Source organism: Phytophthora infestans, genomic scaffold, assembly GCF_000142945.1.
Source record: "Phytophthora infestans T30-4 supercont1.10 genomic scaffold, whole genome shotgun sequence".
NCBI classification, from domain to species: Eukaryota; Oomycota; class Peronosporomycetes; order Peronosporales; family Peronosporaceae; genus Phytophthora; species Phytophthora infestans.
In genome coordinates, this window is record NW_003303749.1 from 623,278 (window position 1) to 635,691 (window position 12,414).

A 12,414-nucleotide genomic window follows, 5' to 3' on the forward strand; every position below is an offset into this window, starting at 1 on the left:
AAGCTCTTGTTAAAAGCAATTGAATAAGGGTAGTTTTACAGTTTTTTCAATGAAAGTTTACAGTTAATGTGACACAATTTCGGTTAAGTGCGAAAATCAATTGGCCAACTTTAAGCTCGATAACTTTAAATGGCTCGTACCGTAAGTATCATTTTGTTTGACGCAGTCTCAAAATTTAATTTTGAGACTGCGTCTAATTTAATTAGTGTGGCGCTTGTACCAACAATTTATTTGACTTCATTTTTCAAGGCGGGAAAATCGGCAGCCAAAAATAGATCGCGTTTCTATTTGGACAGCACGTTGTTCTTGCAGCACTATCCAATTAAAACAGCAATCGGTCGTATTTTTTAAATACTACTTTAGAGGTCGTTGGGGAGCCAAACGAATCAGCCGCATCACCAATTTGCTCTTGATACTTGGTCAGGAAAGTAAGAATGACGCCGTTCGACCAGCCAAAACCAAACTGCGGTGTGTACTCGCCGCCATCTCCTACACCCCCAAGCTGCAGAGCGTTGTACTTCTCAAACATGAGCCCAGTTTTCTGCCAGGCTACGAATCCGGCCCTGACCCACGTTTGCACGAGACTTTTCGCAAGAGCGCGCGATGTTGCTGTTCCTGCCGTCAGCAAGCCTTCAATGATGATATCTTGCAGCGGTGGCCACGCGTTTGGTGCATCCCATTGCTGTCCAGTGACGGACGTCGTGGTTTGGATACCTCCCTCCTGTACTAGCCCCGATCTCTTTAATGATATCACGATTCTCTCCAATCGAGAAGCAACAGAAGCATCAAAAGCTCCACCCCACAGCGGAGAATAGTTCGACATGGATACCACTGGAGAATGCTCGCGGGAGTCCAACAAATAGTCCTTCCAGCATCCATCCGACTCACTCCATAAAATAGCATCCATCGCTCTCACGCGAGTCTTCGCTGCGTCCCGAAACCGTGCCGATGCATCGGAATTTCCCAGTAGCTCGTGGAATGTTGCGAGGTTGAGCTCCACGCGGTGTAAAATGGCGTTCAGTTCAACAGGAATCACTCTCGAAGTGCGGATCGTATTTAAAGTAGAGTAGTCGCTGAACCATCGACTGCTGAAGTCCCAGCCGCTTTCTGCCGCTGCGATTATGTCGTTGTACAGTGATTTCTTCTCCGCAGCATCACTGTCGTTGCCAAATACAGTAGACGCCGTGTTAACATCCTCACGGTATGATTCAGGTCGAGGTTCGTCAGCATGTGCGACGTAGCGGTTGAGCACGAAGGTCTCACTTGATCCTGGGACCTCAACTGCATGGCCGTGGACGCCTCGATGCATCCAGAAGTCGTACTCTCGCTCAAGTAAGGGCACCGCAGCTCGTAAGTATTGAAGGTCCCAGTCATCTGAGCCATTTCCATCGTCCAGCTTCGCAACTACACGCACCATATCTGAGAGCATTGGCGGCTGTGAGCGTGCGAGGTAGTAGACACGCCCGCCATTGGGAACGAAGCCAAACTCCGCCACATATTCAAGCAAGTGATTCACGACTCCGCGAGCAGTTTGACGCAGCCCGCTGACGAGAAGTCCCTGGACAATCCAGTACGAATCCCAATAGTAGCTCTCACGGAAGCGACCACCGGGCACAACGAGCACGTTTTCTCCGTTGAATCGACGTGCCAGTGCGTTTTGAGGGTCATCCGGTGCTGCAATAGGAAGCGAATGAAGAAATGAGCTCCTAGACGCTTGGTCCGCAGAGGCAGACGCAGGGACGCGAGCGAGCACCTTCCACAGTTTGTGGACTTCCGTCGCCCATCCACGCAGACGTCCATCTCTAATCTCTTTGATCTTGTGTGGTATTTCGCCCTCCTTGTAGTCTGGCGGGGTGACTGGCACCAGTTCTGCTCCTGGAGCGTCAAAGTGCTGGTCTACGAACGCAGCGAGTTGCGCTTTCCGTTCTGTTCCTGTTGTCTCGTTACTAAAACTCGCCTTGAGCTCCTTGAATTGAGTCAGAACTTCATCTACCGACGACGTGGCCTTGATGGGCATATCCACGAAGTGTTTGCTGTCAGGGAAGAGCTCTTGCATCTGCACATCGTGCAGCAGCTTACCCCGACAATAAACACGCTGGAGCTGCTGAAGCTGCTGCTGTCGGGTGTTGGGGGCCACGTGGCTGGTAGTCTCCTCGGACATCAGCTCGGCCTTGACAGGGTCTGGAAGAGGGCGAATGTATCGTCGGCCCAGGGCCAGAGAGCTCGTGGTAGACCAGAATAGCAACAAGAAGAGGAGCGAGAATCCTCGGGAGCTCCCGTTTCGTGAGATCATACCGATCCTCGTTGGACTTTCTACAATCCGACGACGTAGAACTCCAGGGGCCGCAGTAAGCCGAAATGACTCGGTGGTTCTTGCAAAAACACAGATTGTAATGAGTGGAAGAAGAGCTCTCTCGTCGTCCGCTCCGGGAAATTTCCGGGTTTTGTTCGCGAGTATTACAGAGGTCACATCCGCCTTCAGAGTACCCGTCGCCGGCGGCCGGCAACCCAAGAAATGGACCGCTTGGTGGTCCTCTCGAAATGACTGACGTATCATTACCTATATGGTATATAGCACGGAGCATGCACGGTGGCGATACCGACAAGTCAGAACTTAGTAGACCACTTGTCATTTCACTCATGACTCACGACTCGTGAATACGAGTGCTATCATCGCATGGGGCATCTGCGGTGACGCCACCGCTCAGTCCACCTGCGCTCAATAACTCGCCGGAAGGAATTGACGGAGTGTTCTCATCACACGGAGCATCCAAAGTCCGGCCGAGCACTTGATGCCCGTGCTGTCGAAATTGCAGTCATTACCCCCGAACAACCCCGTGAGGCAGGCGTCCGAAGACGAGGAGAAAAATGCGATCGAGGCAGCGATTAAAGGCGAGCTGGACGGCGAAACGAGTGAGCATTTTGCTGCTTGAAGTTTTGGGAAGAGCACAAAACAAACGAAGGGAAATTATCGGTCGTGTTGTAGATCAAATTGGAAAATGAGAGACACTCGCGTCATTGCTGTTCTCCTTGCTAGAATCTTGCAAGCTTATCGAATTTTGCACATTCAGTCTTGTAGGAAGTTTGAAATTCCATCAAGCGACAATCGCCTCCTCGCGGGCCTGTTTAGATACAAGATGTTGTGTGGATAAGAATCTGCTCATGCGAGAAAGTTTGACCGGAGCATTTCGGAGGTGATCACTAATTCTGGATACACTTTCAAAGTCTTCTTCGGATTTACTACTGGGTCCGTGTACATGGAATCTGCATCCCAACGAGAAAAAAAAAGATTAACGGCAGTCGCAGCTAAGTGAAAGCTAATTTATCAGCAAGTATTTAAGTTTGGTGTGCATTGGCCGCGTACGTGAAGCTAAGTGAAGCGTCTGAAGGCGCCTATGCCATTATATTTAAGTTCTACCTACCCTGTGACTATTCTACACTAGAAATAATTCTTCATTTCAGCTTCGAGCTCCCGGTACAGCTGCAAGCGGTGGTTTGTTCTGGTAACTATGGTCGTGGTCAGCATAACGTACTTTATAGGCCAACGAGTCTGCTGCGGCTAGAAGTTGTCGAAGTCTCGCCTCGCAATCTCTAGCAGTGGACTCTTTTAACTCGGTAACCCGGTCAATTTGTACCAGCTGCAACGTTTCAAGTGCATTCTCGACAAGTCTATCTCCGTCCCCACAACTGTGCTGAGAGTTGCTCGTCTCTTTCCTCGATACGCAAAGATGGAGTCCGCCGTCGTATTGACACATTGACTCATACATCTTGCTCATCATCCGAAGCTGCTCCAACAACTCCTTCAACGTCGGCTGCTCGACGAATTTCATCGTTTTACTTCGCAAACACTCACTCGCCTCCATCCCCATCCTCACACACGCTTCCTGCTCAAAGCGCGCGTCTCCAATCGAGATCAAATCGGTTCGAGTCTTTAACCTCGCGAACACATCTTGCACTTTCAGATGGCTACACAGCGCTTCAAATGTAGCGCATTTCCACTCAAGCTGACTTCCACCTGTACCAATTTGATGATGGTACCAATCTCTCGCCGACACCACCTGCACGCGTTCAATGTCGGCATTTTTATTCTCACATTGACGTTGATTGTCCAGTAAGAACTGCCGAACTCTAGGCAAAAAATTCTCTGCACTCGCCACTACCCAAGGCAACGAGGCGGCCGTGACGATGAATACAGGGCCAAATCGAGCCGCCAATTGCAAAAGCTCCAGAACTTGACACTCTAATAGTTCTAGTCCTTGTCGATCTGATGAAGTCAATGGGGAGGGAGCGGGTTTCTCCTCAAACGTCTCGATCTCCATGGATGGAGCTCCGTCAATGAGTCCGTGCGCCACTAGCAACCCTCGAGCATGAAGCCACGTTGTTGGACACAGCGTGTCGTCCCAGTCGAAGATTGAAATCAATGGTTTCTTGATCATTTCGGACTGTGATGAAGAATTAGAAGTGGACATGAACTCGGTTGTGGATGTAGATATATGTGTGCTATTTGTGACACCTATCGACCAGCAATAATTTTTTTTAGTGTTTACTGTTGCTCCAATTAAAACAACATTGAGGTAACATTACAGACAGAGAACGCCAGTCTGTTCAGTGAAAGCTTCGTCAAAACATGTATGTATAGAATACCGGACAGTTTGTTTGTGTATCAAAGGTTGCGTCACCATCACGGACCTGGTGCCTCACGCACATTTCGACAAAACCTTGCTATCGGGTCCGGAACCGCGGATTTGGTGACAGGCTTTCGTCCAACTCGTTGCTGCTGGAAAGCTATCCGCTGATCTTTCGGGCCATGCAACTGAGACTACTATGTGCTAAAACGACCGTCAGACTGCAAACAGCATGCCTAACATTGACATTGACATTGTACACACGTCGCAGATCGTACCTATTCGAGAGTCCATCAAGCTGCAAGCCAGTGAGTCACTGGCAGTGTGACCATGAGTACGTAAAGCGACTCTGGTTCTTCTCTAAGCTACTTCGATAACCACCACCCTGGTAACCCTTTAAATGCGCTTGTAGGCTCGCCCACTTTGCCTACGCCCAAAACTCAGGCAAAGAAAACTTACAAGCGCCCACAATGCAAACACCAAGACTGTACCAACCAAGTCAAGTCTCGAGGGTTATGTAAAAGCCATGGAGGAGGCACTCGCTGCAAAGTTGGCGGCTGTGAGCGATCTGCTACTAAAGGTGGACACTGTTACACTCACGGAGGTAAGGCTTGTACAGTGGAAGGCTGTGAGAAGAGCGCGCAAAGGAAGGGACTGTGCTATGCTCATGGTGGCAAACCGACGGACGCCAAGCGATGCACTGTTGAAGGCTGTCTGATGGTCGCTCGAACTAAGAATCTGTGTAGAGCTCATGGCGGTGGCGCTCCACTGTGCGTAGTGGATGGGTGTGAAAAGGTAGCGGAGCCAGGAGGTCGCTGTGGTGCCCATGGTGGAGGCAAGCGGTGTAAGATCGAGGGCTGCACGAAGAGACGGGCGACCAAGGGACTGTGTTATGATCATGGCGGCGGCAGGCATTGTAGTCTTGAATGGTGTAATAAATACGCCGACAAAAGCGGGTATTGTGCTGGACACAAGAGGGAGAAGCAGCAAATGAAGCGGGTAAAGCGAAACGAGGCGAGTCTGATTGAGTGGGGGGTCGAAAGTGATAGCAACGAGATCGTCGCCAGCTGCGCTACCTCGACTACTGAGAACGCAAATGTAGGTGGAGCCTCAACCGTTTGCACATCGAGGTTTGCGAAGGATAACATGGGAGTAATTGCCTCGGATTCTTCGGACTCGACGGAAGACTATTAAGCGAATGAAGTCAGTAGTATATGTGTTTGAAAATAGTTACTTCAAGTAGTTGATGGGGGGGGATTGACTTTTTTGCCGACATTTTCTGGTACCATATTTTTAATGGCTAGCGATTTCACCAAACCAGGTAAACGATTTCCGAAATGAGACAACTTTAAAACCAAATGATCCTTAGCAATCTAAAAAACTTGCTTTTAAAGTTAGCAGGTGTACCTGATAGAGTTCGTCGCGAGCTTTCGATTCATGTACTGGTTGCAGTCAGCTTTGAAGTTCGCGCCAAGATACGACCGTTTGAAAATTTAAGAAATCATTTTTTACTAGGCTCGATTTTATTTTATTTGGGCTACTCTAGAGTGACATTTTGCGGGGGGTGGTCTTTTTAAAGAAGTTTTAAAAAAGATTGGGTACCGGACCAGGGGCTCCAAGGATCGCAGTTCGAACGCTGTGCAAACGTTGTAAAACGGTGGCAATGAGGGGGGTAGTAGAAAAGGTGTTAAGTAACGGTGCTAAGTAGATGTTGTTAAGTAGATGTTGGTTAGACTTAGATTGCGCATGCCTGTGTCAGTTGAGAGTGAGTAAATATATGTCAAGTTGTCGTAGATCTTTTTCGAGATACATGCGTAGGCTGTTGAAGATGAATGTGGTGGAATCACGGTGGGGTCACTGTCCCGATGTGGTATACCTTGGTTTCGACCTGGCAGCAGTGGCGGTACAAGCGTAGTTTGGTTGGTACAAAAACGATAATGGAGCCAAGGGACGGGATACTTGGGTTGTCAGCTGCAATGTCGTACAACGACAGAGTGATTAGGAATTGGTTGGGCGGGCTTTTTGGAGAAGTTACTGCGTACTTCGGTATGGTCGAAACGCAGGGCGGCGGGACGCTGCACGCCCATTTCCTCGTTTGGTTGGCAGACGCACCGCCAAATTGAGCAGCGTTTGACCGTGCCATCGAGACCCACGGCGAGCAGTACTACCGTAACCTTGAAAAGTATACAGATAGTATCGTGACGACATCACTTCCGCTGGATATTGCTGAATCGCACTGTCAGTTTTGTGGTGAGTCGTACGCGCATTTGAAGGAGCTGCCAATCCCAATGAAAGCCTATGCAAGACCAGACCGGCGGCAAGACGGGCAGTCAGCAGAGCCGCTGCTGGTTCAATGTGGTCAGTGTGGCCGCAAGGCTAGCTCTCAACACGTTTTGCGCCGCGTGATTCTTGACCATCGCCCACCACTGTGGCCACCACCGCGGCGAGAACACTCAGCAGACGAGCTAAAGCTGGCGGTTACGTTGCCGAGGATCGACGATCGCAGCAAAGAGCGCAATCTTCCGCCGTGACTGCTACTTGGCGGGCCGCAAAAACAACTCCGCCAGTGAAGGGAACGGCCTCCGGTCACTGAACTGTCCGCCACAGCTCAGCGAGCGCTTTCAAGACGATATGTTCCGCATGGACTCAGTCAATCAAGCCGTGTTAACATTGCCACCGTCTTTCGACGACGCTCGGTGGCCGTCACACGTACTGGCCTTTGCTGAATCAGTGCTAGTGTACTTCCTCAACATGCACTGGTGGTCATACGTTGGAAGTTGCTTAAAAAAAAGAGCTCTGCTGCATCGGGCACGTGTCGGTACGGATTGCCGCGCAAGCGTATCGATACACTGCGGAAGGCGTCAGTGTTGCTCGTCACCTCGGGTATGAGTACGTGAATGGCTTCAACACCGTTATGATGTCCACATTCAAGTCGAACCATGACATCCAAGTCATGATTGGCGGTGCTGATGCTCTCCTGCGAATATACTATGTGACGAAGTATGTCACAAAGCCGCAAGCATTGATCGAGTCCGTGACGGCTGCTGCGCTAGCTTCCTTCCGAAGCCGTCAGGCTCGAGAGTAGCTCGACCAGTGCAACAACTCTGACCGAGCAAGTGTCGGACGCCGACGAGTGGCGTCACTCACATTTGCGGTCACTAACCGCCGCGAGATCGCCGGCCCGCTCGCGGTAATTAGATGCTTGTGTTGCTATAGGAGCTCTCACTGTGCACCACTACCGTTGAAAGACATCTTGAAGGAGTTGATGAATGGTGACGAGCACTCGTGTGATCTCGTCGAGCTACACGACGGCGACACGTCGGTTGCGGTGTACCGTGCGGCGTCCCTACTGGATGATTACTGCTACCGACCGCACGTACTTGACAACTTATGTCTCTATGAGTTCGTCATGGTGCGCTTCCGGCGCAAGCGAACCCACACGGCGCCTGTGGCGTCCCGTTTTCTGCCTGCACACCCTTTGAGCAACACGCACTGCATTGGTACCCACCGAACCGATAGTGCATAAGTCGTGAGCGGCATTCGCATGCCGTATGTTGATGCTGAGTCGCCGAGTGAGATTCTAGTGAAACGAAGCCACTGCGCATTGGTGTTGTTTCACCCTTTTCGTACTTAGACTGATCTCGTCGCTGACGTCAGGAACGTTGCAGCCTGGGGCAATGCATATCAACGATGGGAGCCCACACGATCGCGTTTCATCTCCCAAATCATGGCAAACTTGGACGAGTTCTACCGAGTCGAGAAGCACATGCAAGAGGCTGCCGCCGGCGAAGACGGTGATATCGACATGTTGGACGAAAACGACGACGTGACGGGGACTCACCACGAAGTTGAGGCAATGGTTGATGGAGGCGAGTCGGTATACGAAGACCCTTCAGGTGACGAGCTCAACGTCTGCGTGATCGGGGACGAGCTCCCAGTCTTTCTGACAACCACGCGATCTAATCTGTCTGCTGCCTCCTCCACAACCATGTATCACTCACTGCTGACGCCGGTCGCCGAGACAGCCGCCAGCACATTTGGAACATTGCCCCAGGCACCGACATTTACACTTGAGGAGCTCAATCAATATGTCGAATTATCAACGACGGACGAATCAAATCCGTCCGAGCATTACCAACAAGAGAGACCAACTGAAGTCGTTGAGTTGCTTTCAAAAGCTCTTGACCCAGCCGCTGCGATATGGGTTGCAAGTGATCGACAACCCCACCAGGGTGTCAACCATTACGCAACAATTACAGAGGTGTCACACGCGTTCACATTCAACCAACGGCAGCACGCCGCTTCACGATCATCGCAGCTGCGCTACTACGAACTTTTCTGCGGCAAGAGCAGTCTGGTATCGAACTCGCCACCGCGACCACAGCAGGTATGACTTTGAAGCGAAGCTCAGAGACGAGCAATTGCTCATGTTTCGCGGTGGTGCTGGTGGAACGGACAAAGGCCGCATCACTGACGCAGTCAGCACGTTCTGCATGAGCTGGCATCGCGAAACCTCGCTGACGAAGACAGCGCTCACAGGAAAAGCTGCTACTTTAATTGGCGCACGGACCTTGGCCAGTTTCCTAATGCGAATCAAGCACTCTATCCAGAACAAATCTTTCGCCACGCTGGACATGCTTGTCATCGATGAGGTATCGATGATGTCGAAACCCGAGTGGTTGAAACTGGATAAGCTACTGCGCAGGTACAAGCAAGTGCCCAACGTACCATTCGGCGGTGTGCACATCGTTCTCGTAGGTGATTTCTTGCAAATGCCCCCAGTCGGTGCAGACGCAATTTTTGTTGATCCAACCACCAAGACACGCCCATCGACTGCTGATATCGAAGGTTTCGAGCTATGGAGGCGATTCGCGACTGTTGTCATACTCGACGAGTCAGTCCGCTTTCGCAACGACCCGGAATGGGGGCGAGGATGCGCGAATGCACGTGTTGGTGAGTGGACGCAAGAGTTTGTAGACATCCTCAATAACCGTGTAGTACAGCCATCGGACGCTGAGGTTGAGGCCGATCTCACGCTGAAGGCCGGTGTGCTTGTTACCCCCGAGAATACGAAGCGACTCGCGATTAAAAATGCCTTTGTTTCCCAGACGGCAACGAGGATGCCACCGCAGGCTTCCCAATCCGCGTTGTGGCCAATTTCAACGGCGTGCTCAACAAGCTCAGTCACAGCGACGTTGCATACGTGCTCGGCTTACCCGACAATCGCTTCGGGCGTATGGCACCGTACTTGGACTTGATTACGGGCATACCAGTCCAGGTGCCTCAAAACATTGGCACCGCAAAGGGTGTTGCCAACGGCACGCTAGGCATACTTGAGAGCGTGCACTTCCCAAACGAGCCACCAACCACATTCCAACTCGTGCGAGACGGCACAGCCGGCACAGTCGTCCAGCTTGGTAACAAGCCATCCTCCCCTGACTACGCGCTGCTGCGACTGCCGCGTCCCCGTGCCGTGACGGTCTCTACGAAGCGCTGCAGTAGCCGATGGTGAAGAAAAAGACGATGGTGATGAACCGGAAGAGAAAGCTAAGAAGATGATGAAGAAGAGGAAGCAGGAAACTCCGTACATTCCACCGGACAAAGTTCGTAAAGTGCATCGAAAGCGCTATTTCTCTGATCGACGCCCAGCGCTTATCTGGTTGACCGGCCCTCGTGCTGTTGCTAAAGGCGGTGTGCTAAGTCTGCAGATGACGGTATGGTATGGCTGCTGAAGGCTGTGTTGGTGTTTATGCGTTGCTGCTGGACGCTGGTCTCAGTCTTGGTCTCGGCTTTGGTCTCCATCGCTGCTGGCGCGGCGGTATTGTAACTAGAGAGGGATGTAGACGCCAGGAGCGTGTGCGCGCTTAGCTCATTGAGCCGCTTCTCTTCCTCAAGGGTGTTTTGCGGTGGTTTCGCTCACCTTGCCGACTTGGAAGTAAAAGACGAAAGCGAGTAAAATGCGTTTCGGCTCGTCACGCGCGATACGAGCAAGTAACACGGTTGGGGTTTGTTGATTATGTAGTTGCTTGACGTTTAGTCGACGACGACCATGGCGTCCAACGTGTCACCTTGAACCTTGTACACCGCTGACCCCACAGCACATACGAACGGAAACTGCTGAAGCTTGATCTCGACACAGCGTCGTTGACCATCAGTGGCCAGCGGCAGCGAGATTTTTGTCCTTTTAAATGGCTGGGTCGCGAAAAAAAACCGGGAAAAGTTCAGGGTCGACACCCGCACGGATTGACACGGCACGAGGACGCGGCAGTCGCAGAAGCGCGTAAGTAGGGGGATGGCTTGGTAACTGGACGACCGTGCCGGTTGTGCCATCTCGCACGAGTTGGAATGTGGTTGGCGGTTTGATCGGGAAGTGCACGCTCTCAAGTATGCCTAGCGTGCCGTTGGCAACACCCTTTGCGGTGCCGATGTTTTGAGTCACCTGGACTGGTATGCCCGCAAACAAGTCCAAGTACAGTGCCATACGCCCGAAGCGCCCTGCGCGACAGCGGACGTCCTGCATGACGGCCTCGTCCAGCGTATCGCCAAGCAATCCACCTGCCTAGTGCCACTTCATGCAGCTTATCATTTTGCAAAGCAGCAGGGTTGAGTAACGTACACGAGCTCGATGTACCCGTACACCCCAGAGCAAACTGCGCTTTACAGAGAAATCCTCTGACGATGACCAATCGTGCACCGCCCCCCGGCAAGGGCTCGTGATAAAACGTCCATAAATGTTGCGCGATGGATGCGCGAAGGTCACTCGATGACGCACGGATCGCCGGGAACACCAACCCAACGACAGTTCGTAACTTCGAACTGCGAATTTGGCCGGCCGCTGCCGTTTTTGTGTTAAAATGGTTGACTGATCATTGCTCTTTTTTATATTACGAATTGTATCCCTACCGATTGACTCAGACCGCTACCTCCCAGCATCGCTTTAAGCGTACGTACATAATGTAGTTTGTGCTCTGGCACACGGCGGTGTGCGATCGTGCTGTAAGGTGTGAGATGCCATCCCCTGTGTAAAGAGGCCAGCTCCAGCAGTACATACAAGTAGTCTGTCAGTGCGTACGTCTCTTAGTCCTGGTGATTCTCCTTCATACAGCCTTCCGTCAAACGGTATGTCAGGTCTTCTCCATCTACCATACAATCCTCCGTCGTACAGTCGTCCTTCTGCTTCTCGATATCCTCGTGGCTCAGCGTAGCGACCTTGGTGGTTATCCCCTGGCACAGATGAGCCCACTTGTGGTCCACCTCTATGACCTGGCTCAAACATAGATCTCTGCGATCCACTCGAAAGTGATTGACCCAAATAGTACAATAGTGTATCCCAAGTAGGAGGTGATCTTCCATATCACTGGCGCTGCACAGCGCCCGTAACGGGTGTCTACCATCCATACGGCACTCCAACGTCACGTTGAGTACACATAGTAAGTCGCACTAGCTGCGTAGGCTGCGTATCTTGCATGGATTGGGCAGGTTGCACACTCTGACTGGGTTAAGCACCTTGCACAGCTTGAGTAGTTTGCACAACTTGAGCAGGTTGCGCACTCTGGCTGGGTTGAAAAGCTTGCACAGCTTGAGTAGTTTGTACACTCTGACTCGGTTGTAGCTGCATCTGCTATGGCGCATTGGTACGCTAACATCATCCACTGGTTTCATCGTGTGCTCTTCCGTCTCGTCGTCATCATTCGCAGGGACATCGGAGAGTAGATGAGCGACGCCGAATGTCTCTCACAGCTTGCCTTAGTCGCACCGTCACTTGTATGCGACGATATCCGCGCCAAGG

General features: G+C 51.5%; 3 protein-coding genes across 3 annotated transcripts; 1 reads left to right on the forward strand and 2 right to left on the reverse strand.

Moving 5' to 3' along the window:
- Positions 1-322: 322 nt before the first annotated feature.
- Positions 323-2,293, reverse strand: PITG_06808 (trehalase, putative; the record flags this gene model as incomplete). The annotated part of the gene is made up of 2 exons (XM_002904749.1): positions 323-1,141; positions 1,193-2,293. 2 exons carry the CDS (start codon positions 2,291-2,293, stop codon positions 323-325), a joined length of 1,920 nt encoding a protein of 639 aa, XP_002904795.1.
- Positions 2,294-3,458: 1,165 nt separating this feature from the next.
- On the reverse strand, positions 3,459-4,469 carry PITG_06809 (protein kinase; the record flags this gene model as incomplete). Its single annotated transcript, XM_002904750.1, has 2 exons — positions 3,459-3,500; positions 3,621-4,469. The coding sequence occupies 2 exons, from the start codon at positions 4,467-4,469 to the stop codon at positions 3,459-3,461; spliced, it is 891 nt and encodes a 296-aa protein (XP_002904796.1).
- A 388-nt stretch (positions 4,470-4,857) lies between these two features.
- Positions 4,858-5,819, forward strand: PITG_06810 (uncharacterized protein; the record flags this gene model as incomplete). Its single annotated transcript, XM_002904751.1, has 2 exons — positions 4,858-4,933; positions 5,245-5,819. 2 exons carry the CDS (start codon positions 4,858-4,860, stop codon positions 5,817-5,819), a joined length of 651 nt encoding a protein of 216 aa, XP_002904797.1.
- Between the last annotated feature and the right edge of the window lie 6,595 nt (positions 5,820-12,414).